Below are 26,880 nucleotides of genomic sequence, written 5' to 3'. Positions count from 1 at the left end.
CATGTATTTGAATGCAGGACTATATGGAATGAACCGACCAAGTTTAAACCGTTCTACCAAGCTTGAAGAGCAAGACTGATTTCCTGTACAGTGCACTGAAAAGCCACACTGAATTCCCTTTGATTGCAAAACACGATGCGGATTGTATAACTTTGTTGTCATACATTCAGTAAAAATATAAAACTATGTAAATAAATGGTGTAATTTACAAGGCTAACAACTCTCTGTTTCATTAATATGCAAGCCAATGCACCGCGGAAAATAACAGATTTTATGTAATATTATTATAACATTTTCCCTTTTTCGATGAGTGGTTAATCGTGTACGCCTCCTTTACCCTTTATCATACTGGTCAATGTCACAGTTGATCTAACCTTAAATCCTGGCCAATTCAGATTCGATAAGAAGAATTGAAGACAAAAAACCTTGGCTACCACTAGTTACTAAATTGTAAACCTATGAGATATTTTGTCGGAATCATGCAGACACAATGACGACAACCTTTTTAATCGTAAGAAACCCAAATGAAATAACGAATGAAGTCATTTGGTTGAAGGTTGTGACATATCATCCATTGGCTATTTACATACTATATACGACTATGTACAATGATGCAATGTACATATTATATAAGAAATATGTAGACATACTAGTCATATATAAATAGTGTCTCATCAAATGACGCATGCATGCCAAAAATTTCAGTAAGGATAATAACCGTGCACAGGTTCAGTTTTACCGAAAATGGATTTGTCCTCATGATAAGATTTGAGTCATAATTTAAAGCACCAGGAGAGGAGAAACCTTAATACATAGTTTACAGCGAGGAAAGCAAGTATGAGTTCATGTAACCACATCCTGTACAAATAGATAATTCCTTACAAATGTACATTCATATGGACGGCAAGTACAAGCAAGCTTGAGTATCTATATCACACTATACTTGACCATGAGCGGTATGGTAGTGGGACGTCGGTGACACAATAGGAATTGCCTAATCTTGCAGACGCTATCTCATAGTGAAAAGACAACTTCAACTTGCAGTTTCTAGCTTCACTTGCAGTTTTTGGGCAGACGTAGCGATCACGGGTTTTAATGAGGAGGCATTTGTCAATGTTAAAGTAAGGGTTGCTGAATTGTCGGGAAAACTTGCACCATTAACCGTTGGTGCATCTGATATAGTTTCCTTATATTTTATCAAACGATCAGCTAAAGACAACCGTTTAAACCTGTATGCCTCATAAATCACTCTGTCTAGGATCCACCTCCTCTCCTCCACGCTCCCTTGTATGTTGGAAAGCTGTTTGAAAAGTTCGCTGTGGTCTGTAGTAATATAAGATAAAGCTGATCAATATCTCCTGGCAGACGGTATAAATAATAATAATAATAGTAATTATTAGTAACCATCACATAGTAATGGTTCTTACCACCATATTGCTATGTGATGGTAAGCGAAATCAAGGTAAGCCTAGACTCCGCTATGAAGATTTAGCTAAGAGGAATTTAAAATGTAGGCAGATCAATACAAACTCATGGCAGATGACTGCTTGTAATCAAGGATGAATGGATATCCGCTAATCAAACAGAGTATTAGTCACTTCGACCGATTGCGCGAGAGAGATAGCAGTTGATATTTTGAACATGATAGAATAAAACTCATTTCCACATAGCTAGTAGTTAGGAAACAATGAGCACCAGTTGATTTTCAATTAAAACTGTCTTACAGTATACATATCAGTCAGTCTTACATATCATATATATCAAATCATATAGCATATAGTCATCACATCATATAGTCATCATATCATACAGTCTTAGTCTTACATATACATATAAGGCATTAAATACGAGTAACAAAAATATAGCTGATTGAGAACACATGACACGGATAAGCAATAATCTGAGAGACAATCAAGGCTAGATTGAACACCAACCTGTTTGACAGTTGAAATATGAATCTGTTGGAATGTCATTAATAAATTTTTCGAGCTTGAAACAAAGCTTTGAACTTAGAGTATATAACAGTAACTTACGATTGACTCAGCAATGACACGGGACCATTAAAAATATTGAACCAGCTTGAACCAGCTCGTAAGCCAACTAATTCAGAATGCCTACTTTTGCCAGGTCTTTTCACTTCTTTTCGTAGCAATTGCTGAAGTATTCTTTCATTAGCTTGTTCTATCTCAGAAATACAGCCCACAGATTTCGCCCTCTCATCGCTGTTCTGTCGCACAACTTTAGCATTAAACTTGGTAGGTGAGGTTTTCTCAGGAGACAAGGCAGCGGCTTTGCTTGCTAAACCATTTTGTTTAATAATTCCATTGTCTTCAGGCTTGACCTGGAAGTTTGCATGAACCATAAACAAATCAACCAAACGCCATGACATATAGAAATTGGTAACTTTCAATTATAAAACGTAAACAGAAGATCACTGAATATATAAAAGCTATTTGATGTAGACTTGAAACTATTTATCCTGATCAACAGCTCATTGTGTATAGTCTGTAGAATGACAGTAGAACACAGACTATAAACCACAGACTGCGGACTGTAGTTTATACAATGTCGACTATGGGCTATAGAAAAAATACTGTAAACTATCTGACACTGTAAACACTGACCTCAGAGAGTAGATTAAGGACTGCCAACCAGTCTACAGATTTTACACTACAGACTATAGACATTCGCTCATAGACTACATTCTATAGGCTATATATAGATCATACACTATAGATAATTAGGAATGCTAATATTTCTATCATTGCTTAAGACTAGTTCATGATTCAATCTCATTGATGTTATCTCAGGGAAGGAAAACTCTGAGTGCTAGCTATTAGCAATAACTTACTAGTTGTGACCGAAGAGCTTCCTTGCTATCTGTAAAATTGACTAGCTCAGGTTCTTCTCCATTTGTGTCTGGCATGATTGGAGGGGGTGTGCTAGGTGGCAGAGGAGGTGTTGTTGGGCGGTTTGCAAGGGTGATGTGTTTAGGCAGGGGTCCGGGTTTTCGCATCTTTTTTCTTGCAGGAGAACTTGGTAGAGATTCAGTTGCCTCACGTTTGCTTCTCTTTGGACTGCTGCCTCCTGCAACTGCCAAACCCGGCATCGATTCATCTGCCTCATCAATCATCAGGTTCTGAAAGGAAACAATCAGAAAGAAATCATAATTTACCATTCAATAAAATACAGATTTAGAAAAATTGGCAAATAAAGCTAGAACAATATAACCTAAGCAATAGAAAAAGTAGGCACACATGAGACGAGCATTAAATTGCTGTGAAACACATTGAAGTGGAATTTATAGGAGCGGTTTAATTCATAACATTAACGATACTCCAATTGGTTTGAACAGAACTCTATGGAAATAGTACCAAACTACTGTATTTTGTAGTACAAGTTTAGGTTTCTCAGTTTTGCCAGTTATGCGCCGTGTACTACGATTTGCTAACTGTTATGCGGCGTGTACTAAGACTTGCTATCTGTTATGCGACGTGTACTAAGACTTGCTATCTGGAAAACACGGTACTTAAGGTGATGGTAAGTTGAAGAATCGATCATGAGATGCCGCCTCAACGTAGACAACGAATTTACACGCGTAAAAGTTGATCGACGCCGACCTAATGATTGAAGACATGAAAGTTCAATCACTAAGAATATTCTACACAGTATAGCTTATTCTGCTAGAAAAACCCAACAGCGATGGTATTAACTGCTTTGATACTTCCCGCGAGAAACAATTTTTGGGGCTCCAATCAGAGATTTGACCTAAAATCTATATCGAAGTGAATTCGAACACAGCGCTGTAATGATCCATTGATAAATGGATTTGATGTATTTGAATCAAGGCATAAATGCATTGATCAGCCTCTATCTATTCAACACACCGATTTATTTCCATATATGAACAAATCAAAACACTTAAAGGAAACTCGGAGAACGCAACAACGGTCAGCACCTTGTTCACTTTGAAGGGATTGCCGAAAGTGTGCATTCTTTCTGGCTGTGTATCAAGCTTGCGAAGGGGCTGGGGAGCCTTAGCCAAGTATTCATGATACATTCCCATTCTCTGTACAGGTACGCTGTGTAAATGCTCTGTAAAAGATTACCGACAAGGTCAAACACCTCAACTAGCAAGCTGAGACAGTAGTTGTAACTTGAACAAGGAGCCAGTCATATACAGACTAAGTGAGTTCAGTTTACAACAATATGAATGCATGCAAAATTATATAGCAACCTGATCAGTAAGTGTAATCGATACACATGCAAACAATACTATCTGATGACAGTGAAGAAGGAATAACGAGTTGTTTCTATTCGGGTTGTTAAAGGTTGACTTGCAACAAAATTCACATTACAGTTATTTGGTATCAAAAGATTCACCATGTCTTACTCTGCTGTGTTGTAGGTGCAAAATATGTGGGATTGTTATTACAAGCTTTTAAAAGCGAACAGCTAACCGCAGCCATCACGAAAACGCCATAGATTTGAATATCTTTCCAAAATGGCTCAAATGGGATGTACTTGAACATGTTGGCTTTTGTTTACACTTCCATGCAACCTCATTCGTCGGAATATTTTCAATTTTCAATTCGTTCAATAAAACCATGTCTATTGTCATCGTGTGTCTATTTTATCCTCATTGTAATGCTGTCATTTTGAGCACTGATATCTCAAAACCTACCGCAATAATTCGTTTAATTTTTTAACCTTAGCTCGAAGGAGTGCATATCATTCTCTGATAAACATGAAGAGCCTGTTGGTCACATGTGATAGTCGGAAAATGCTGCATAAATTGTTCACGCCATTTGGCAGGAAGTATGGGTCACATGATCATATTACGTTTAGATGATTAGACCAAGCTAAAATGAAACTGTAAAATAGTAAGCATGTATAATTGTTGCGGGCTTTCCGGTAGAACCCGAAATGTTTGTCATAAACTGGTGCTAGGAGACGTTTTATATTGAGCCTCTAATTTCACATGATAACAATGTGTCGAAACAATAACCACAATGTTGGACTACGTCATCGAAATAAAGATATTCCAAACTAAGGTGCTTTCGTGATGGCTGCGATTAACTATTCGTTTTTGAGCTTTTAATCTTGTAAAGAGCTTGTAATCACATTTCCACATATTTTGCGCCTACAACACAGCAGAGTAAGACATGGTGAATCTTTTGATAGCAAATAACTGTAATGTAGTGCTGCATAACGATTCGAACGCATTCGGTTTTTCGATAGTTGTTCTCTCTCGGTTCAACGATTCAGAAGGAGAAGACAACTGCGTATCAACCGAATTTTACATCACGATTCGATTCAGTGTTTGCGCATGCCCACGCAGCAGCTTCCTAAGCAAATTTTTGTGAGAGCGTCGATCAGTTAGCAAATGTGTTTAGTTTTTTTATCCAAATTGTAGCAATAGTCTTGACGCTTGCCAAATGAACTCATGTGATGTTTTGTAGTTAAGAGACTTATATTTGTAATATCTTATTATGGTATTAATCTTCATTGATTGTTTTTGTCCTGAGCATATTGTAATTTTTTTATTTATATTTATTCAGTTGTTTTTAAATTAATTAATTTGATGTTGATTCATTAAATTTTAAAGAGGATAACATTTTTCAAATTGTATTGGTTAATTAATATTAATATAATTAAAAATGTCACCATTACTTAAACATTTTTTGCAAATATTAATTATTAGTTTACTATTTATTAATAAATATACAAATCTCAGTTAGATGCGGTTCATAATGCCCATATGAGTAAACTGAAGTAACAAATGAAGATTCAGTTTCATTCAGTTTTCAGGAGAAAACAACCCTGAAATTGAATGCATAGTGCAGGTAGACATCGAACAGCTCTACTGCAATGTGAATTTTGTTGCAAGTAAACTTTTAAGAAAAATATGGAAGTGAAACCAAAATAACTACAACATTTAAATGACTGACATACAAAAACCAACTTTCTACTTGCGATTGCCTTAATGTACACATTTATTAACAAACAATATTGATAAATGTTAAATATTATTATTGTTATATAATAGTATTTAACATTTATATTGAGTTTTATATTAAGTTTGAGGTATTAACCATTATTAAGTCATGATATTTTTAATATTAATTAAATGATAAATATTGACATCCACACCCAAACCAATTTCAAAGTTTAAAATTGGGCAAAAGTTTGCAGGTCAAATTGAAATAAGGCTGGAGGAAATAAGACCTACAAAATATAAAATACTAAAAAGCCAAACCAGTTTAAACTTTACCGTAGCTGAAGTTAAAATAAACCGTGTTGAATATCTCTGCAACCACCCCTACCTCCAACCTACACAACGCCATACTTAAACTTTCTGTTAGTGTCGCTAAGGTACGGTAATAAAACAAACTTCTTTTTATTAATTATTACTTTATTAATTTAGTTTTTATAATTTTCTATTTTAAGGTTTTAGGCAATGTACAATTATTAACCTGCGGCACTTGTTAGGTACTTCACATAGGCCTTAGGAATGCATCAAATGAATAATTTTATTATTTTTTTCAACATGAGACGGTTTTGACAAAAGAAGCGGATGTTGGAAAGAATTAGTTTTAAATATGAAGGCCTGACAGACTGTAGCTAAAACTACTAGCTTACTCGCTTGCTGTTAGAATAGAGCAGCAATAACTTAACAATAGAGCAGCTAATTAGCAAGCTTTCTGATTCCACTCGCATACCCCAAGCCCTATCATTAAAGGAAACGTATTAACCTCCTTACTCATTGTACTACATTGTACATTGTTTACTTCATCTAGATGCATGCGCTATCCAAACGCATGACATATGAAAATTATTTTGGAGCTAGTAGATGTTCAAAGCTTAATATAATTCCGATATTAGCGATTCAATCCAGAATTACGTGGTACTTAAAAGTCGATGGCTACTCAAGAATATATTGCGATTGTTTTGCCTCGTCAAACAAACTAACATTTAAAAGAAATTGTTTGCCGTAGTAAGAATATTTGCGAAAAGGTTTATGACGTGTTTCCAGGTAAACTGAAGCTGCATATGACAAAATTGAAAATATAAACATATACGGTAACTGGCACAAGAGGGGAGAATTTATGTTTGTTGTTTTGTAGCAGTGACAATAAATATGCGCTGATAAGGAATTTTCTGCCAACTGATATTATTCTCGCAACAACTCACCCCAACATTTGCTTGCATGCCCTTTTTGAGGCTATTAAACTATTCACAAATAAATAAACTACTTTTTAATTCTGTCAATGACACAGTATTCAAACGAGTGTCTTGACAATTTAAAAAAAAAAAACTTTTGAGTATGCATATGGAATCCGAAAGCAGCCTTAATTACTTGACAAAGTAATATAACAAGTCAAGTCCTGTTTTGCAAAAGGCCTTGCTGTGCAAGGAGGAATTACTTTATAAATGTAAACATACTTGTAGTAAAACTTAGACGAGTTGGCAATAGATGAGTAACTTAATACAATCTAAGGCTACACAGTTTTTCTAGACTAGGTATAGAGGCAGCTAGCCAGAGGCAGTTACACAGCATAAGCACCTACTTTGCTAAAAGAGTACCAAAAATCCATATAAGAACATACCATCTTTAAGTAGAGATCCTCCAACACCGTTGGGACGTAGCAAGGTTGCCCGCAGTTTGGCTATTTGTGACAAAAGATCTTTTCGGGCTATATCATATGGATTTCTGTAAAATGTATACATGCACATCCAAGGTAGGTAAACTATTGGTAAGATGACCACTATCGATATGCGAATAACTCTAGCAAGCTATTTAAAAAAATCAATGATTTGACAAGCAGACGATGACTGACTTGTAGTTGAAGGTTTTCCTGCTGCCCGCATTAGACCGAGGTACTGATATTGGGAAACTTTCATATTTTGTCAATTCTTTCTGTAGTGATGCTATGCTAGAGTAATCCCCTCCTGTGTAACTCAGCAACTCATTGAAATCTTGACGACTCAGCAAGGAAGTTGAGTTTCTACAACAAACCATCAGACTCTAAGACAAGAAAGTGATGTGATCTGTTGGTACTCCAGATATCATGGGTTCATTCTAACTATTAATTACTTTGTATCATTCTAAGAACAAGGTGAAAAAGTAAGGATAATCAAGAAAGGTGAATGCGGACCATCACAACAAGTTTGTATTTACGCCTTGAAACTATCACACAAACCTACGGCAATGCCAACTTCGAGGAATACCTACTTTCAGTTTGCACCGAAAACCTGTACCTGAGAACTGACAATAAGACTTACAAAAACCAGGAGCCATCTGATACAAAATGACGGCATGCTAGAGTTGTCCTCACCTGTTAGAGACCTGAATCACTTCTGTGGGTGGAACGCACTGACCCACAGAAGCCACAAGGGTTTCATATTCTTGCTTTGCCTTGGTTCTTACTTGCTTCAGGTGACTGACTACCATAAAGCTAAGGCAGCTGTCGAGAGACTCTGACACCACTCCATGCACTCCCATTCTGCCTAGAGCCCTCCGCAGATACTACAAAAACGACACCAGTACATAAAATAAATACAAACATCTACCTTAAAACCTTCAGCTACATACTTGAGTTTCCTATTTAGCATACCAGCTCAATTAATACTTTGTGCATCGCTTTTAACAGCCTTGTGAATTGCTCAGAAACTGCACTTAGCTCATGAGCGAGATTTACAATAAAGAATTTAGTTAGAGACTGTAGCTGAGGCTGGAGCTGAGAAGCCACGTGAGGTGAGTCATCGCTAGCTTATAGAAACTGATTTTCTGTAAACATTGCTACTCAGGCTTTCAACATGTATTATTGATTTGGATTCTCCTAGATATTTCAATGTCTAAAAATAATTAAACAAATATATTGCTCGTTGATTGGTGTTCATTATAACAAAATATTTTAATATCGCCAATTTCCACGCAATTTAAAGTAAAACTCACAATCAAAGGATACTTTTTCAAAGAAGACCTGGTGTTTTAATTTGAAAAAATCTATCTTCCAATTGAAATTTCAGCCCAACATCATAACAGATCAATAAAGCCTTGACAACAGACCTCTGTGATCTCTACTTTAGAGTATATTTTTCTACATGCTTTTCATCCTCGTGTACTTCAGACAGCGGTCTAACGACATGAATAGGATAGTTTGTATTAAGATGTTTCCTTTTAGCGTGTCACTTTGTCTAGTTTGTACACTTGTATGAGTACCAATCATCTTTTGTTATTGTCTAACAGCTGCCAGTCTTTTCACCCTTTAGCCTCTTAGCGTTTCGCTGACTGCTATTAGATAAAAAACTATTTGAAGAGAAACGAGTGATTTTTGATAGCTTAGTTAACCCCGAAAAAAAATAAGCTGAGACGTACAGATGCGTAGTATCCTGGCATTCCACGCAAAAAATTATCAAACTCTTGCTTCCATTTCTGAGTTGCCTTCATGGACGTCTTTCGAAGGTCATCTACAAAAACCAATTTGAGTTAAGTGTTCAAAATAGAACTATTTAAATGACTTGTTTCACATAGTTTGTATGTGATAAAAACATGTCATATACCATGAGAAACATCATAAACATGACTTACCAAGTAAGTCGAGGAGCACCGGGTAGTTGTACGGCATTATATGCAGAAAGACCTTCTGACTACTGGGATGGGACTGGAGAAAACCAAACGGATGCTCTGTATATTTTGCACTTGATGCTATATAAGTCTGGAAAAGAAAAACAGAACCTCCTAATGATACAACAGAAATATTTGCTCAACCAGCAAACTATAAACTGAGAAGTGTTACCTAAATTGTTGAAGTTTCGTCTAAAAGCCAATACTAAACATATTCTGTGCCAAGTAAATTTGCTGAACTTTTGGTTACGTAGCAAATGAGAGATTTCATACATTTGTACTTGGTATTTGTACTTTGTATTTGTATTTGGTTACCTGCTGGAGTTTAGATCCAGTGCAGTACAATAAACCAGTCAGTTTTATCCTAAGAGAAAAATTTTTCAGGCACATACATACGGCTATTGAATATGCATGAGCTCACAATACCGCTTGTTTGAAAAAAGTTACAAGAGCAGACACATTTGCATGTGGCACAATCAGTCGTTAAGCATTCACAAGAAACATACCTGATAGCAAGAGTTGCCTTTAATTTTGAGTATGTGTTGAGTGAGAGGGCTGGCTTCTAGCTCATACACATCCATGGGTAGGATCTGCATGAGATGGGCTGCAGGTGGAGGCTTTGGCTGTGAAAACTTTATGTGTGGTTGAGCATCTCTGGCAGGCTAGAAAAACAATTTAAACTATGTATATAAATCTCATGGTTTGTCGTTGTCTGTTCTGTTCGTTGTCTGTTCAGATGTCTGTTCAGATGTCTGCCTATACAATTACAGTTATTAAAATCTTGGAATGAAGAGCTCACTGCGTGCTAGATTTGAACTCACGGAGATTACAACCACAAGTTTCAAATCACACACATATTCAAACCACTGAGCTATGCAGTCCTTGGCATTCCATTACTCTTATTTTTTAAAATGTGCACTTTTGATTATTAACTAATATTACCTTTTGCATTTGTTATTTTTTGAAATTGTTTAAAAACTACTTTTTTTGCTTCCATTACCTGTTTTTAATTTGTAATTTTTAAATATGCCATTTCAATTTCAAACGTGCCGTTATACTTCTATTTCCAATTTTTTGTAAGGTTCGATTGCGAAATCGGTTAAGGATAATACTTTTCACACGGAAAATTGTATTATCTTGAGTAGGAATAGCCTCTACATTCTCTCCCGTTTGATCAGACAATGTATCAGACAAAGAAAGTCCGATATCTCATTTTTACATTAGTGCTAGTATCGAGAGGTACCAGTATCGTAGTACTCAATGTTTTGATGGATAGCTTCTGTTGGAACAGTAACCTTTTTTACACATACTTTTATGCACAAATTGTGATTATTAATTGAACATATTCAAGCTTTTTATTTTGTTTTCTTTGTTCTGATTAATTGTATCATTACCAAAATCATCTTTTAGTGTAATCGTAGCAAAACAGACTTAATTTAGCTATTACTTGCTAATTATTTGACATTTAAATTTAAACACTTCTATAGTTGTTTTATTTTGTTTCTTAATTCATTTGACCTGCACAAAACATTTTCCTCATAATATGAAGCCTGAAAGTTACGGTTGTTTGACAAAGTTTGAAAACCTTTACAGTTGTTTTTATTCTCAAATTTATTTAAGCGGCACAAAACACTTTTCCCATGATGCAGTTTGAAAGTTAGAACGGTAACTGTTGTTATATGTTAACAGAAAATAAATTTTTTGTGCAAAAACTTTTATTACCCATGTATATATATAAATCTCCAAGTTTGTCGTCTGGTGTCCAGCTACAGCGATTAAAATCTAGCAATAGAAAATCTGTAACGCAGAAGATTTGATCTCGGAACCTCCCGTTCACAAGTGCAACAAGCTAATCTATTAAGCTTCTCAAGATGCAGTGGATGCTTTGGGCCATAGTCATTATCTAGGTAAAAATAAGCATAGCGGCTCTGTGTTACACGCAGCGCCACTTAAGCTTGCTCTCACGTTTTTCATTAGTAAGTTTAGCAATACGGATAATAGCATAATGAAATTAGGCAATGACAACTAATTACTTGTCACTGCTTATAAGCTGTTTTTTAATACCCGTGCATTCGGCTAGCTCAATACAAAAACACACCAAGTGATCTTGATGGACAAATAGAACAACATTTAAAAAAAAATTAAATAATGTTAATAAACAGAGTTGAAAAAGATAAGGGTAATAATAATGAATAAATGAATAAAGACTGACAACTTAAGGATGTAACAGCGGGTAAAATGTAACAACAACAATCGTAGTAATATACTGACAGCAAATTGCTAATGGCGGAATGACCACCTGTGTACATCCATATGACAAATACAAAGTACAGCAAGAACGACCGAATAGATGTGAAATATCATGTTCACTAGAGAATAAGTATATAAATAGCTTATCTAAATATAGACATGCAAGTTAAAAGAAGACAACTTACTAAAGTCTTAGCCTTTCCATCAGGCCAATATGACTCAGGCAGTGGCCAATGCCCGACAGAATGTCCCCTCTGAGCAGAGCTTTTTACATATATCATACGCTTAGTAGATTTCCATGCATTACTAGGTGAAGGACTTGCTGAGCGGCTTCCTTCTACAAACAAACAGAAACATCCCTAATGAGCTTTACAGTCAAGCTCTTGGAAAGGGCTAAAATAGGTTCGACTTTAGGCCAATCATACCAAATGTTAAACAGTCAAAGAAAATCCTAAATTGCACTATCTTACTAACTGAAAGTTTGACAATAATAACAGATGCATGAACCTTCCTGCAACAAACCTAGAATGACACAAGAGAGAAAGACAGAAATATACGCTGCTCATACCGTCACCGATGGAGAGGGGAGATTCGATGTATTCAAAGTTGACAACAACACCATGCATAGCCGCCTTCTGCGCAAGGGACTCGAGAGTTTGAGCGAGCTGTCGAGGATTGGAGACTAGATAAGAACGACCTAAGTGGAAAATGAAATAAAACTGCTAGAATATTTATGACTAAAAACCGCAGTGTCACTAATGGCAGTCTTGTCACAACATAATAGACTTAATGTACACACAACAGAAGGTTCTACATTATGAGATGATAATTTCTCGCAATAAAGTTTTCGAACATAAAATTTTTTGTTATATTTTACAATTTAAGAACATACGTAGTCAGATTACAAAAGGGCCCAACAGTCCTTCCCTATAGAATGGCAATAAAGAAGGACTAGTAATAAAAATGAATTAAGTAAAAAAGTAGATGAAACATTGTCATCTGGAAGTTTAGAATAAAAAACTGTGATAGCATACCAAAAAGGGACACAATCAAACCAGCAAAAAAAAGGTAAACTGAAGGAGGGGGGAGAGAAGAGGTGGGAAGCTGAAAAAATAGAAAAAAAGACAAACATATAAGCGAGACAATGAGATGAACAACAAAAAAATATAGTGTTGCAAGGTCTCACCTCCTGTAACCTCACACATGGAATCAATAGGACTAGCCTCAGCAGATGGTATAAAAGTTGTCTCCCCTGCTGGTTCATGAACCTCGACTGCTGGCAGCTTCAGCACTATTCCAAATACTCGCTGATCCCACCGAAAAGGCTCCTTTGTGAGTTCACTGCCTACCAGGCCATTTGCCATAGGCAATGTGAGCTGAAAGAACAATTTAATTAAATAAAGACCAAAATCTACATAATACTCATTTGGACCACAAGCAATACAAGCATAGCTAACAGAGTTGACAGCATAGATGATGTTAATGAGAAGTTAGAAACTGAAAGCTTGAATTCTTAATAAGATATCTCAGAACAAGTGAATATTACTTTAAGGGTTGCTTTGATCACTGGCTATTAATTTGAGCATCGCTCAACAGTGAGATCCACTGTAAATCAAAGCTTTTAAATAATATGCTATGAGATCCTTCCACATTCTATGCTAAAGATATAGCACATGTAATGTTTTTGAGCAAGAGTACCATGACAGATCTTCACACAAATTAGAGCTCTGCAAGAATAAAAGCTCAATTAGAATCAGTCAGCATAGAAAGTACCAGCTTACCTGCTTATGTATGCCATTAGATGTAACCATTGATTCACCATCAGAGAAACTGATTATAACAGCCGGTTCTATATAAAATGGACAGCGACCCTGCAGTGCAAACATGAAAAATCACTCATACAAGAAAAGACAACTTCTATAAATGGATACAAACACAACTCAAAATATGTAGAATGTGCAATTCGGGGAACTAAATGAAACCCTACATGGAAATAACATCATTCTAACCCTACAAGCTATGCTTTTTGGTACAGCATCCTTCTTAACTTTCCATCAATCAAATCCTGTTTAACCACCAGTGAACATCCAATGGCCTTCACACTTTTTAATCTAACTGTATTGAAAGCCTGTTTTAAGTCAAACTAATAATTGTGATAGGTCAATTCCTACTTTCTTCCAAGATCAATCGCTGACAAATTTGAGCAACTGAGATTGCTGCTACACTGTCACACCTGATAGCCATATATTGGTGTTAAACTGTCACACCTGATAGCCATGTATTACTGCTAAACTGACACATCTGATAGCCATATATTACTGCTAAACTGTCACACCTGATAGTTGTATATTACTGCTAAACTGTCACATCTGATAGCCATATATTGCTACTACACAAGTCACATCTGATAGCCACATATTACTGCTAAACTGTCACACCTGATAGCCATGTATTGTTGTTAAACTGTCACACTTGATAGCCATATATTGCTGCTAAACTGTCACATCTGATAGCCATATATTGCTACTACAGTCACATTTGATAGCCATATATTACTGCTAAACTGTCACACCTGATAGCCATGTATTGCTGCTAAACTGTCACATCTGATAGTCATATATAGCTACTACACTATCAAATAATGCTAAAAAGAGTTTTACAAGTACTGAGAATTTCCACTTTGAGGTGAGCTTAATGGAAACCACCATAACATACATCTAGCAGAAGGTTAGGAAGATAAGCGGCGCGTATTTTGAATGATGTAAATGTATATGATCCACAGTAACATCTTATTAATGTTACAGTGTACCTGGTGTACCTAGTGACCATCAAGACTTACAGCCATGCAAAGTTACCATGTATCAAAATAAACAAATAAGTCATCAAATAACATTCAACCGTTGCATTAATTTTCTAGACTTTGTTTAAAAAACTCTGGAGATAATTACACTAATTGTCTTCTTTTTAAAACTTAGTTTAAAAAGTCTGAAGATAAAAAGTCAACGCACACTGAACGTAATTACGGAGAAGTTGGTGGTGGCTGTACGTGTAACTGTGTAATACCTTTTGGTAATTAGGGTTTATATGAAAAGACCACAACACCATAATGCGTAACGTAAATATATACGTTATATAATAATAACGCTATATCTATATAACGCAACATATATACGGTATATATACGTTATACATGCATATACGTATAACATATATATATGATTATATATTCACGTTTTATATATAACGTATATATATATAATTAATATATACCCATATATATAAATATACATATATGTTATATATAATACATATATACACATATATATATATACGCATATATATATATATATCTACGCATATATATATATATATCTACGCATATATATATATATATCTACGCATATATATATATATATATATGCATATATATATGCGTACATATATATCTATTTATGTGCGTGATGTATGGATGGTTCTTTAGTCTTTCCACATAACCATGATTTAACCAACTGTAGGTAATAATTAAAACATATACATGTATATGCACAATATACATATGCAGTTGTCAGCTAGTAAATAAATCCTTAATGGTTGCAAAAAGTCTGGTTTAAACTACATCAGACCTGTTACTTTTGTCTACGCTAACAAAGACACTTATAACCTGTTGTTATAACATTAAGATCCTATTACCTGTCCATAAGTATCTATACCACTTTGATTTCTATTCATGTTCAGCATATCAAATGCATTTTTTAATGCAGGACCAATCTCTGTGACACCGTGAGCAACAAGGTTCTTGAGCTGGGTTGCAAACTGAAGATGAGTCTCCTTCCATCCTGCCTAGATAACATTTACAACATACCACAATTCTTTTGTCAATTACTACAACACGAAATTCTAAAATAGAAAATCGTGATTTTCCATATTTATTGTTCAACAGGTAGAACAAATTTTATTATTTACCCAAATAATGCGAATGAGACTACATACGAAACAATAAATTTTGATCTATCGTATAACGGCGTTACGAGCATTACCGATAGCGCGACTTTCTAGCTTTCACGTGGATAAAACAGTTCGGCCAAATCAACAAAGTCGAAAGCAGTGTGATCAAATGTATAAGCAGATCAACACAAAATAAAAAATTATCATCAGCGAGATGGTAATATTAATACCATAATGGAATAATTAACAAACTGATACAGATAATAATACGTCGACCTTTGACCTTGACTGACCTTGATATTTCCAGGAGGCTCGTCGTATGTTAACAGCATCAATCTATCCCATTTGCTATTTGGATTTTTAGAACGTATCTAAAATTATAACGTACCCATAAAGCGTTAACACAGTGATAATAAATATGATACATTATACAAAAATATTTATAACGATGCCACGCGAGAGAAAATCGCAAATCTGTTAATCACCTTCTGAAATGTTTCAATGGCGTTTTTAGTGACGTCTAAAATAGTAGTGCCCAGAAAAGTTCGTTGATTCATGGAAGCACTGGTGTCCACCAAAAAAAGAATGATAGTCATCCTGCATATAAAAACTCAAAGTATCACATCACATATATCAGGTGCTCGATAAACGGTTAGTTTTGAAGTATGACATAGAAATCACCAGACGGGTTTCTCCGCACAACTTTTTGCAAGCCACTTTAACGCAGCTTGGACATAGTCACGTGACTACTCCACCATTTTCTATCAAGCAATGATTGGTTACAAAGAGCTGTTCTCTTATTTCAGAGGCTAGAATATAAATTCACCCGCGTTTGGGATATGCTTGAAGTTAAGTCAAAATATATCGCCAAACGCAACAGTGCCAAATATTTAATGCTGTTGTAACATAGTTTGGTATTATACCAATAGATCATGCTCAGAAAATTACCTTTTTATTATTCCCTATTATTCAACGCAACAAATCACAACCACAAATACATTTTGCGATTTCATACAAATAGTAAGTTTTTTATGCTTTCGAACTTAGTAGTGCTCCTTCATCACCCTAAACTGCTGAAAAGGCAAACGAGTGAGCTTTCTGTAGGATACCATGCATTTATTTTTTTAGCTATTGTTTCATTAGTATAATATTGTGTCAGTTTTACCATCGTTATAGGGAATAAGAACATATAAGAACACACATACATGTTCAAAGAGTTGGTTTGTGATTGTAGAACCTCGCAATTTCATAGGTTTTAGACGATCTGTTGCGTAAAATATTACAAAAAGACTCGACGTTATGTAAAACTGAGATATTGATCATTTGCAAAGTTTCGACAAACTGATTCACCTTCAATCACCTTCATACTTCAACGCTCTTCTGACTTTTATAGTCTCATTACTTGCAATGACATCGTTTTCTTTTCATTATTTGTGTCCCCAAAGTCAAATAAATAAATAAGCAAATATGCAGTCACCATTGACTTCAGGAAACTTGCAAATTTTCTACTGTAACTCTAACATATATTCCCCGATTCTTTCCCGTAGATCTAGTTTTGAATCATAACTCATCCTATTTTTTAACTACATGTATGTGTTCTTAACAAAACGTACTTGGGCGACAACAGTTTTTAAATCACTCGATTTTATGTAATTTAGATTGACTAGATCACAATATTCACTCAAAACTTCACTGCTACCTTTTACTTTATACAAATGGCGCTGTTTCTCATTTTGTTTTATTGCTTTTAAATATGAGCTCTCTAGGCTGTTGGTAGCTATTATAAAAAAATTTAACTCACGTCAGCATTTGTTTAAGACTTCATCGGTCTGCTAAGATTGTCATTCTTCAATAGATATAAATGTTTCTAATCAGGTTGACAAGCAGCATCAAGCCTAAACAACTTATATTAGTCGTCCTAGTAAAATAATTAGCATTAAATTAGATGGACAGTCAGTGGAATGCTGAAATTGCGTGGCTTGCGCTCTTGAACTGTTTGGTTCTAGTTTAAGCTATAAATATATACACCATCGGCACTGCGAGGAAGCCCTAGACTAGTGCGTGTATTAGCTAATATGACTGTAAGTGTTAATCACTGGTTTAAGATTATGACGGTAAAAACAAAATTATACAAAAATATGGTATACCTCATATGGCGTAAATTACTCATAACGTAAAGAATTTATGTAAGGTTTTTGCTTCATACCATGTAAGAAGATTCCGAATAATGTAAAGTGTCAACTTCGTGCAAGTTTTCAAATTTGATTTGAATAATGAGAATGTCATAGTTATCCTGCAAAATTTTGCTTTCTCTCCTGCCCCACGTGGAAAGAAAACGGTGTGTAGGGTTACCTTAATATACGTATACACAAGTGCCCTGGCAGTCTAGTGTGCTGCTACCGATCGTCAGGCTTGCCGATAAAGCACAGAAAATAATAGCTGCTCAATTATTCAAAAATACTTGAAGGCGATCGATCGGTGCAGGTGTTAGAGTGTCGATATGCCAAGATGAATGTCATGAGATGTAGTCACGTCGAAAGGTATATTTTATTCTAACCCTCAACCCTGGCATTGAATAGATGGACGGACACACACCGCTTTTATTATGGCAAAGATATATTTTTGTTTCGCTTTATTTTAAATATGAAGTGTTTTTGTTATTTAACCTTTGAAAAATAGACCTTGCTCTCTAGAGAAAAAAACTTGATGTAAATTGACATTGCTCCCTTAGCTTATTGGAAAATTACCACAAACATGGACCATAAACCGAGGGAAAGTGATAAAAAAAGAAAAAATTGCCGATACAAACCAATAATACTATATTTACTGTACAGGCATTAAATTAAAACGCTAAGTTTATTTTTTTCTTGTTTGATGGGTCAAAGGGGTTGAGTTGGGAAAATGTTAGAACGGATTAGGCAATTTACATACATGTATTTTATTTATTGCTTGGATAACATAAAATTCCTATAACGTAAATGTTCTCAAAATGAATACAGTCAAACATGGATAACTCGAACTTCACGGGACCGAGCGAAAGTGTTCGAATTATCAGAGCGTTCAAGTTATCAGAGCACTGTCACAAGTCCATGTATTTACTTATTTATTAGTAGATACATGTACATATACAAACTATAATATAAATCAAAAGCACAAATGGCTTGTTTCAAATTAAATGCTAATGTAAAGTTTAAAACGTTTTTATCAAAAAGTATAGAGATTTTTCTATCACTTGAGATTGGTTTGTTGTTTGAGGTGATGTTATTGCCAGGACCTTTTTTAGATTGACATTGGCAAAACTTGATCGTTGTTGAAATGCTCAAAAGAAAAGACATCTTTTTCTTTTGAGCGTTTTACCCACGATCACTTTTGCCGATTTTTCTTGAAGTTTATGCAAAGATTGCCTCACTTTACCTTGCTTCCGAAGGGCGATCGCTAAGCGGATGTTTGGTATAAATCAAATTTCACCAAACCTTTAGAAAAGTCGTCGACAAAAATATTTTGCCGATGGTGGTAATAACAACGCTTATGAATTATGAAAAGTTGAGGTTTACCTCTATGGCTTGGAATAAAGTGATTTTCTAAAGCGATAACAACCGTTTCGGTAGCCATTGGGCAACAAACAGTTCGAGTTAACAGTGTTGAGTTCGAGTTATCTATGGCAATTTATCATTACGTGGGAACGGACCTAAGAAACCGTTCGAGTTAACCATGTGTTCGAACTATCCGTGGGCGAGTTATCCATGTTTGACTGTATTTAAGTTGTAGGAGCATTTACCGTATTAAAGAAAAAGCCCTTGTCACGTTTGAAAAATAATAACATTGCGTATAGTAAATTCATGCTTATGGGGGTAGTGCGTATCTCTTTCCTAAATGTTAAGTTTTTACATTGTTTCCTCCAACTACTGCCGTACGATTTGCTAGTAGCGTTGGTCCTGCACTAAACTGGTGAAGTGCTTGAAGCCCATCACATTATTATTTGCAGTAGGTTGAGTAGCAATGGTAACCCTGCAAGGGCTGTGCTGAACTTTTTCCTAGACACCCTTCGATGAAGCTTAAGGATTGATAATCAGAGTAGCCAATCATGTGAGTTCCAGAAAATTCTGTTATGATTTTGGTTGATCATCTGCCTGCTGAGGCGTCTCAGTGCGAAGCATAACTACCTCAGCGCAATCAGCTTTAATCTTCATGTTTTGGATCCTGTTTTCATTATTACTATGCTTTTGCAAATCATTTTAATATCGATTTGTAATGTTTAGCTTTTAACTAAACAGACATCCTGTGAGCATGAGTAGGGAAAAGCGTAAACTCCATCGATGCAGCAAGATCTACTACAAAAAATGTTAAAACGACAACGTGATACAGTGGTTTTCAAGCAAATAAATTTTTAGTGTGAGCACATCTGAGTAGAGGTTCTAGTTTTTTCATTTTTCTAGTTGCTAGCTTTGATGAAAACAATATTAGATATGGTTTATTTGCTATGGATTTTTATGTTTGTGAGATTTAGTTGTGTGAGTGAAATGCTTGAACTTATGTAAATATTCTCTGATCACTTGCACTGTCCCAGCACAATTTTTTAAGTTGGATCTGAAAACTTGAGGACCTCATAGAACGTCACTGTCTTACAGAAAGTACACCTAGCAAGTGGAGTTACGATTTACTGACGCGTCATACCATCTTCTATTCAAGGCACTTGTCATTAAGCTTCATTAGGTCTCCACCAATCACAACTCACCAGTTCAGACAAATCAACTTCAGATGCTGTAGTACGCTTACCCCTGTTGAATTTGAACAAGTGAGTGAAGAAACTCTCGAGTCGATATGTGAGAAGTTTGAAGAACTCAATGAGCTCCCCAACTGCCCACCTGAATTTGATGTAACATATGCAGGAGGAGTGCTGACTGCGACAATTAATGAAGGTGCTAATTAGTGTCATGTCGTGGATGTTAGAACTACAATTGTGGTTTCTACACAGACAAATGGAACTTCATGCTTTATCTAACTAACATTTAGGATAAGTAAGCCCTGCTAGACTTTTTTTAACACGTTGGTAAATACAGTATGATTTGTCTCAAAGTATTGTATCTTCTTTAGAGTTTGGAGTGTATGTCATCAACAAGCAGACCCCTAATGCTCAGATTTGGCTTTCCAGTCCAATCTCAGGGCCAAGGAGATTCGATTATGTGAGTGGGAAGTGGATATACAGCCATGATGGCAGCAATCTCCATAAACTTCTGTCTAGAGAACTAATTGAGATCTTTGGAGAGTCTGCTGACTTTTCGTGTTGTTCATTCAGCTGACCACTGAATCTGTTGCAAAACACATTCGCATATATTCAGCTTTCAGAATATTGATAGCTGTGAGCCTCAACATTTTTGAATGTGTCCATGTCACAGCATTTTTTCGATTGCTGTTAGTTTGATTTTTGTTACGCTTCACCAGCCAAATAATTTATTGAACTTTCATGATTCTGTTTTGCATGCTCAAACATGCCGTTAATAAATACAGACGAAATGCATCGTGATATTCACTCGAAGTTGCTTTCCCCTACACAGTGTGATTTGATGGATTGATTTGCATTTCACCAGATGATACTCTTGATCAAGCAATGGACATACAAGCAGATGTTCTCTTTGAAATAACAATCACAAGCATGTTTATAAGATAAATAACTACTATGAAACCAATAGACTAACCCACTATAGTTAGCTACACCATTAAAAACAAGATGCTTCTTCACCAACAGTTTTGTCATTACATACCAAGGTGCTGTTTCAACAATCCCAAAAAACCAAGTAGTACAAAACAACCACACTGTGTGCTCAAGATGTCATTAGGCACCTAAGCAGCCATCTACTGCAAATATCTATTAAAAGTTACAAAGAACTACTTTAATAAAGAGTTCGCAATCGTCCTCTTTGGACTCACCAACTCTAGCATACAGAAATATGAACAGCATTTTCACATAACGCCCACTATGCAGAAACACTAATTATTAAATACCATGCATTTAGTTATACATCAAGTTTTTTCACACACTCATAGACTGCGTACACAAGGAAGACAGCAATGCACACCATACTAAAACAGCTATTAACAATAAATAATGGACGGTTTGCAGGTCAGATACTATACAAAATGGCTACTCTCTAATGGTGATCAATATTTGTTGCACAGAATTCATAAGGCACTCGGAATCTTGAACAGCGTCACATCTCATCTGTCGTTGTTTGCACTCGCTGATTATTCCCTCCAGTCTCTCTGGAATGCTCAGACCTTTAACCACCGCTTTCCCCTGTAAAGTTAGCGTAGTGAATACAAAATGAGTACAGTATAGCAAACTTCCAATTCAGAAAATTTCTAACTTGAAGCAAAATTGACTAGCGTAGTTTTGAGAACAAACTCAAAATGATGTGAAATAGAATCGAACTTCCCGTAACAGAATATACGGGAAGTTGATGCCTTGTGAAGGAGACGGAAACAAATAAAGTACACCTTATTTAGCTTGAAGAATCCCTCAATAAAGGTACAGTCAATGCCTTCAAACCTAACATAGACCGACCATGTCTAAATCAACAGAAATGGTTTGGACTGACAGATAAGTTGTTATTGTACTCGGCATGTGCCCAGCCAGATACCTTTACAAGTAGTGTTATTACTGTATTCAGTGTGTAACCAACAAGTGACCCTTATAGGTGATGTTACTACTGTATTCAGTATGTAACCAACAAGAGACCCTTACAGGTAGTACTACGAAAAGGTACCACAACCCCTAATTTAGTATAACACATTCCTCACCTTCATGCTGTCATAAACCAAAGCTTGCAGTATCTCCACAGCATACAGCATTGTCATCAAGGAACTGGTAGAGTTCTCAAGCACATTGACAGCTGCCAGTGGTACAGTGTCTAGACATAGATTTATCTCACAGTTAATATAGTTACAATTATTGACGGCTGCCAGTGGTAGTGTCTAGACAGATTTATCTCAGAGTTAATATAATTTCAGTAGTTACAATTATTGATGGCTGCCAGTGGTACAGTGTCTAGACATAGATTTATCTCGGAGTTGATATAGTTACAGTAGTGGCAATTATTACCGAAGAGTTGAAAATGCTTGAAAAGCTGACAAAACTCAAATGTGTCCTCCACGCAATGTAAAAATATTTTTTGGCAGCCTACTCAGATAGCTTAAAGATTTGTGTTCAACCATAACACGCATTGACCTGTAACTCCACGAACTAAAAGTGGTTTTCCCCAACAAATGGCAGCAAAACTACCGTGACAAGCAAGAACATTCACAAAGAATCGCATAAATGAAATATGCTCGATAAAAAAGGAATAATTTGAAATAATGATGTTTTTTAACATAATTTGTTTTCCTAAACTGTAATAAACTACGAAGATGCGTATGGTTCAGATCTTATTATAGACTTGCTGATGCTCAACTAGTATCAAAACATTTTATCAATGCTCAAACAATTTAAAAAACATACAAAAATGTCATACTTTACCTTTCCTCACACTAGTACACATACTATTAGCATTTCCAAGAAGTGTTAAGGATTTAAAAAGAGTCAAACCATTTGCTCTGTTGATACAGACCGTACGGTTGGCTCAGGAGAGCACACATCTATATAGGTTAACAGTAGGTGACCCAGTTTACTTACGACCACCATTCTGACAAAAACCAGAACAATGAATAAGGACATATAAAACACCAAATTTTGGTACATTAAGCACGTGTTGTATAGCAGGTGGTCCATATATGAGTTGGTGCCTGAAGACATTTAATGGAGTAATTGTTTGAGTTGAATAGAATAGCTTCATGCTAGCTGTATATTTTAAGCATCCAATGGCCTCACGAATGGTCCACATGACAAATATAATAAAACTGGTAGTATACCATATAAACAAATATCACCTAATGTTGATAACTCTCTGGTGACAAGCACTGACTCGCAACAATTTATAATCCCTCTTTTGTTAAATCATACTATACAAATAGAACATGCTATGCAGACGGAAAAAACAATGCAATTGTAATATACAGTACGATTTTACCTACTCAAGGTTATTCGGACTTGCACAAGATTCTACAAGAGAATAAATCGGCGGAAAAGAGTGATTCCTGTAAAATTACTTACCATTGGTCAGAACTTTGCTGCGGCAGCCAACACTGAGATTGTAGAGGATGATCAGTATCATATGCTTGATAGAATCATTGGCAGCATCAAGCTGACTGATTAGTAAAACAACCCAGTCTGCAAAGCAAATGGATGGAATTACTTCATGCTACATCCAACCAGAAGAGGATTTAGTTGAGTGCCTAAGGCACCAGGCTGTTGCACGAAACTTTAAAAAGACCACACAGAATTCCGCTGTCTCAAGTAGAAGTGAACTTCATGTTTCATGGAAGGGTCTGAAAATATCTTGCATCATGTTATGGTAAACATTTCTCAACTAATCACTACATGAATTACTAGTTGCAATTATTAGCATTATCAACAGTACAAACTGCTAGAAGCAATTGCTAGCTAGTTCTAAAAATCAGAAATACTAACTAATTTGACAGTCTCTTAGCTCAAACAGTAACACACAGACCACCTGCTTGCACCAACTCCTAGCTCTATCTATTAACACATGTTTTTTTCATCTGCCAGATCTAACTATTTGCTCCACTTAATAGCTTAAGAACTTCCGTATCACTTCCAGTCATTAGTTACACCAACTAATAGCCTGTCTTGACAAACTGTTGTTTTAGCGGAGTTGTCCCCCATCGAGCGGGCGAGCAACACAACAGCTTGTCACAAGACGTACTGCACCTGATGCATCAGCTGCACTGAAAGGGAGTTGTTCTCTTCCGTCTATGAGGCTTGGCTGCGATGTTATGTAGGTCGCTCTATTGGTAATCATAATGAATTTCGCGCAAAAATTTATGTTAAAAAAAGATTGCAACGTTTTTTATAACGAATTTCGTTATGATTACCGATGGAGCGACCTACATAACATCGCAGCCAAGCCGCATAGACGGAAGAGAACAACTCCCTATAAGTGCAGCTGATGCATCAGGTGCAGTACGTCTTGTGACAAGCTGTTGTGTTGCTCGCCCGCTCGACGAAGGGACAACTTCGCAAAAACAACAGTTTGTCAAGACAGGCTAACCAACTAGCTACAAACATAAACTTCACCTACTAGCTACAACCATAAACTCCACCTACTAGCTCCAACCATTAACTCCACCTACTAGCTACAACCATTAGCTCCACCTACTAGCTACAACCATAAACTCCACCTACTAGCTACAACCATTAACTCCACCTACTAGCTACAACCATAAACTCCACCTACTAGCTACAACCATTAACTCCACCTACTAGCTACAACCATAAACTCCACCTACTAGCTACAACCATAAACTCCACCTACTAGCTACAACCATTAACTCCACCTACTAGCTCCAACCATTAACTCCACCTACTAGCTACAACCATTAGCTCCACCTACTAGCTCCAACCATTAGCTCCACCTACTAACTCCAACCATAAACTCCACCTACTGATATCTCTTATATAGTCTTGATTTTTCTGATACTAGCATGTATTACTCATTCATGCAAATAAACAGTCAGCAGAAACAGCTTCAAATACCATACAAACCTTTGACAGCTAGAATGAGTTTTTGACCCTCCAATGAATAAGACAAGTTGAGATAAAACTGGATCCACAGCTTTGTCAAGGCCGCTTGCACCTTAGGTTTTCTCTTCAGAGACTGCTGGGCATTGCATGTAGCAAAGCCATTGGCAAAGGAGTTCTACAAAGTACGAGTGAGTCAAGAACAAGAATTCAAATCAGACTGACAGCTGTTACTAGAAAAACTCACAAACTTCTCTAAGAAATACAAACTAAGAGATGTTTTCTCTTTGATTGTAACTAACACTGGAAAAAAATACAGAACTCTTCACAATGCACTGTCATATTAACCATAGTTTTCTGAACTCACATGATCTAAGCCCTGAACTAATAATCTAACAAATGTTCAGTTTGACCAGATAGTGGACAGGTCATAAATTTTCCTATTACATCATCCCTCGATGCTATGATAAAAAAATGATATTTTTTAAATACATCAAGCCAAAATGTAAAAATACTACTTGGTCTATAAAATGGTTCAATTCATTGGGTTCATTGGGTCATTCATCATAAGTTCCTTACCAGATTTATCTGGTTTTTAAAAGAACACAGTTCCACGAGCTAAAACACTGAGGGGGTCAATGCTGGAACAGCTAAACTTTTCCTTGGCTTTGATCATATAAATTGCACAGGAAAAACTTACACAAAGATAATACCCATCACTACATTCCTAGTCCATGTACACATATCTGCGTCTGTTGTGAAATGAGAGAAATACCACAGCCAGTAGAAACTATTTCCTTTTATAAAATGATTAACTACAGCCAGACCTTGACCTATGAAGTTAATTCATTTCAAAATAAACTTGTATTTTGAAATCGTCGTATGTTGAAGCAAATATTCTTATAAGAACATATTGAATTTTGTTTAATTCGTTCCAGAACTCACAAACTTGTTGATAAATGCATGCACATGTAGCATTTAAACAAATGCATCATATAAAACCATGTAAAATAAAATTACAGACAAATTAAGGTGTAGCCTTGGAATTACAGAGGAATGGCAGTCCGCAAGTAGAAGCTACAATTGAGATATGAATCTAGTCATTCTTACTTTGTGAACTGACTATGTGAACTTCAAATTAAAAAAAATTATTTATATAATTTTAATTTTCATGTTGGATTTTTTAAATGTTGTTTTTGATTATCTCGACTTACGTCTCCACTGTTATTCATCACAGGCATTCGGTTTTCCGCATTGCTTTCTCTTCTTCCTCCCGATGCCGAGATTTTTGTAAAGAATTGTTCCGAAGAGATTAACTTATGTTTTTTATAACCTGTTATTCTAATTTCAAGGAAAACATTGCCTTATTTCTGTTGCTACGACTAGCTCTAATCTTTTTTGTGATCCACGATTTCAAAGC

General features: G+C 35.8%; 2 protein-coding genes across 3 annotated transcripts in view; both read right to left on the bottom strand.

Moving 5' to 3' along the window:
* Window positions 1-562: 562 nt before the first annotated feature.
* Window positions 563-16,537, bottom strand: LOC137407314 (integrator complex subunit 6-like). 2 transcript variants are annotated; one of them, XM_068093931.1, is made up of 17 exons: window positions 16,312-16,537; window positions 16,120-16,197; window positions 15,572-15,721; window positions 13,663-13,752; window positions 13,068-13,257; window positions 12,450-12,578; window positions 12,067-12,218; window positions 10,138-10,293; window positions 9,596-9,722; window positions 9,383-9,474; window positions 8,340-8,530; window positions 7,842-8,009; window positions 7,611-7,714; window positions 3,959-4,095; window positions 2,852-3,139; window positions 2,119-2,341; window positions 563-1,323 (listed from the first exon to the last, which is right to left on the bottom strand). In XM_068093931.1, exons 1-17 carry the CDS (start codon window positions 16,420-16,422, stop codon window positions 1,034-1,036), a joined length of 2,676 nt encoding a protein of 891 aa, XP_067950032.1. In that variant the 5' UTR covers window positions 16,423-16,537; the 3' UTR covers window positions 563-1,033. The 2 variants fall into 2 exon arrangements, with proteins under 2 accessions (XP_067950032.1, XP_067950033.1); XM_068093932.1 differs by lacking the exon at window positions 15,572-15,721.
* Window positions 16,538-21,471: 4,934 nt separating this feature from the next.
* LOC137405912 (rotatin-like) overlaps window positions 21,472-26,880 on the bottom strand; it is a 42,444-nt gene continuing 37,035 nt past the window's right edge. The window contains exons 26-29 of the mRNA XM_068092376.1: window positions 25,485-25,638; window positions 23,973-24,089; window positions 22,625-22,734; window positions 21,472-22,121 (exon numbers count right to left, since the gene is read on the bottom strand). Of these exons, the coding sequence (XP_067948477.1) occupies window positions 21,969-22,121; window positions 22,625-22,734; window positions 23,973-24,089; window positions 25,485-25,638 (534 nt within the window). The 3' untranslated portion in view covers window positions 21,472-21,968. The remainder of the gene's footprint in view (window positions 22,122-22,624; window positions 22,735-23,972; window positions 24,090-25,484; window positions 25,639-26,880) is intronic.

This window comes from Watersipora subatra, chromosome 10 (genome assembly GCF_963576615.1).
Source record: "Watersipora subatra chromosome 10, tzWatSuba1.1, whole genome shotgun sequence".
Classification (NCBI taxonomy): Eukaryota; Metazoa; Bryozoa; class Gymnolaemata; order Cheilostomatida; family Watersiporidae; genus Watersipora; species Watersipora subatra.
Note: the sequence above shows the minus strand (reverse complement) of the source record. Positions and strands in the feature narration are given on the sequence as shown.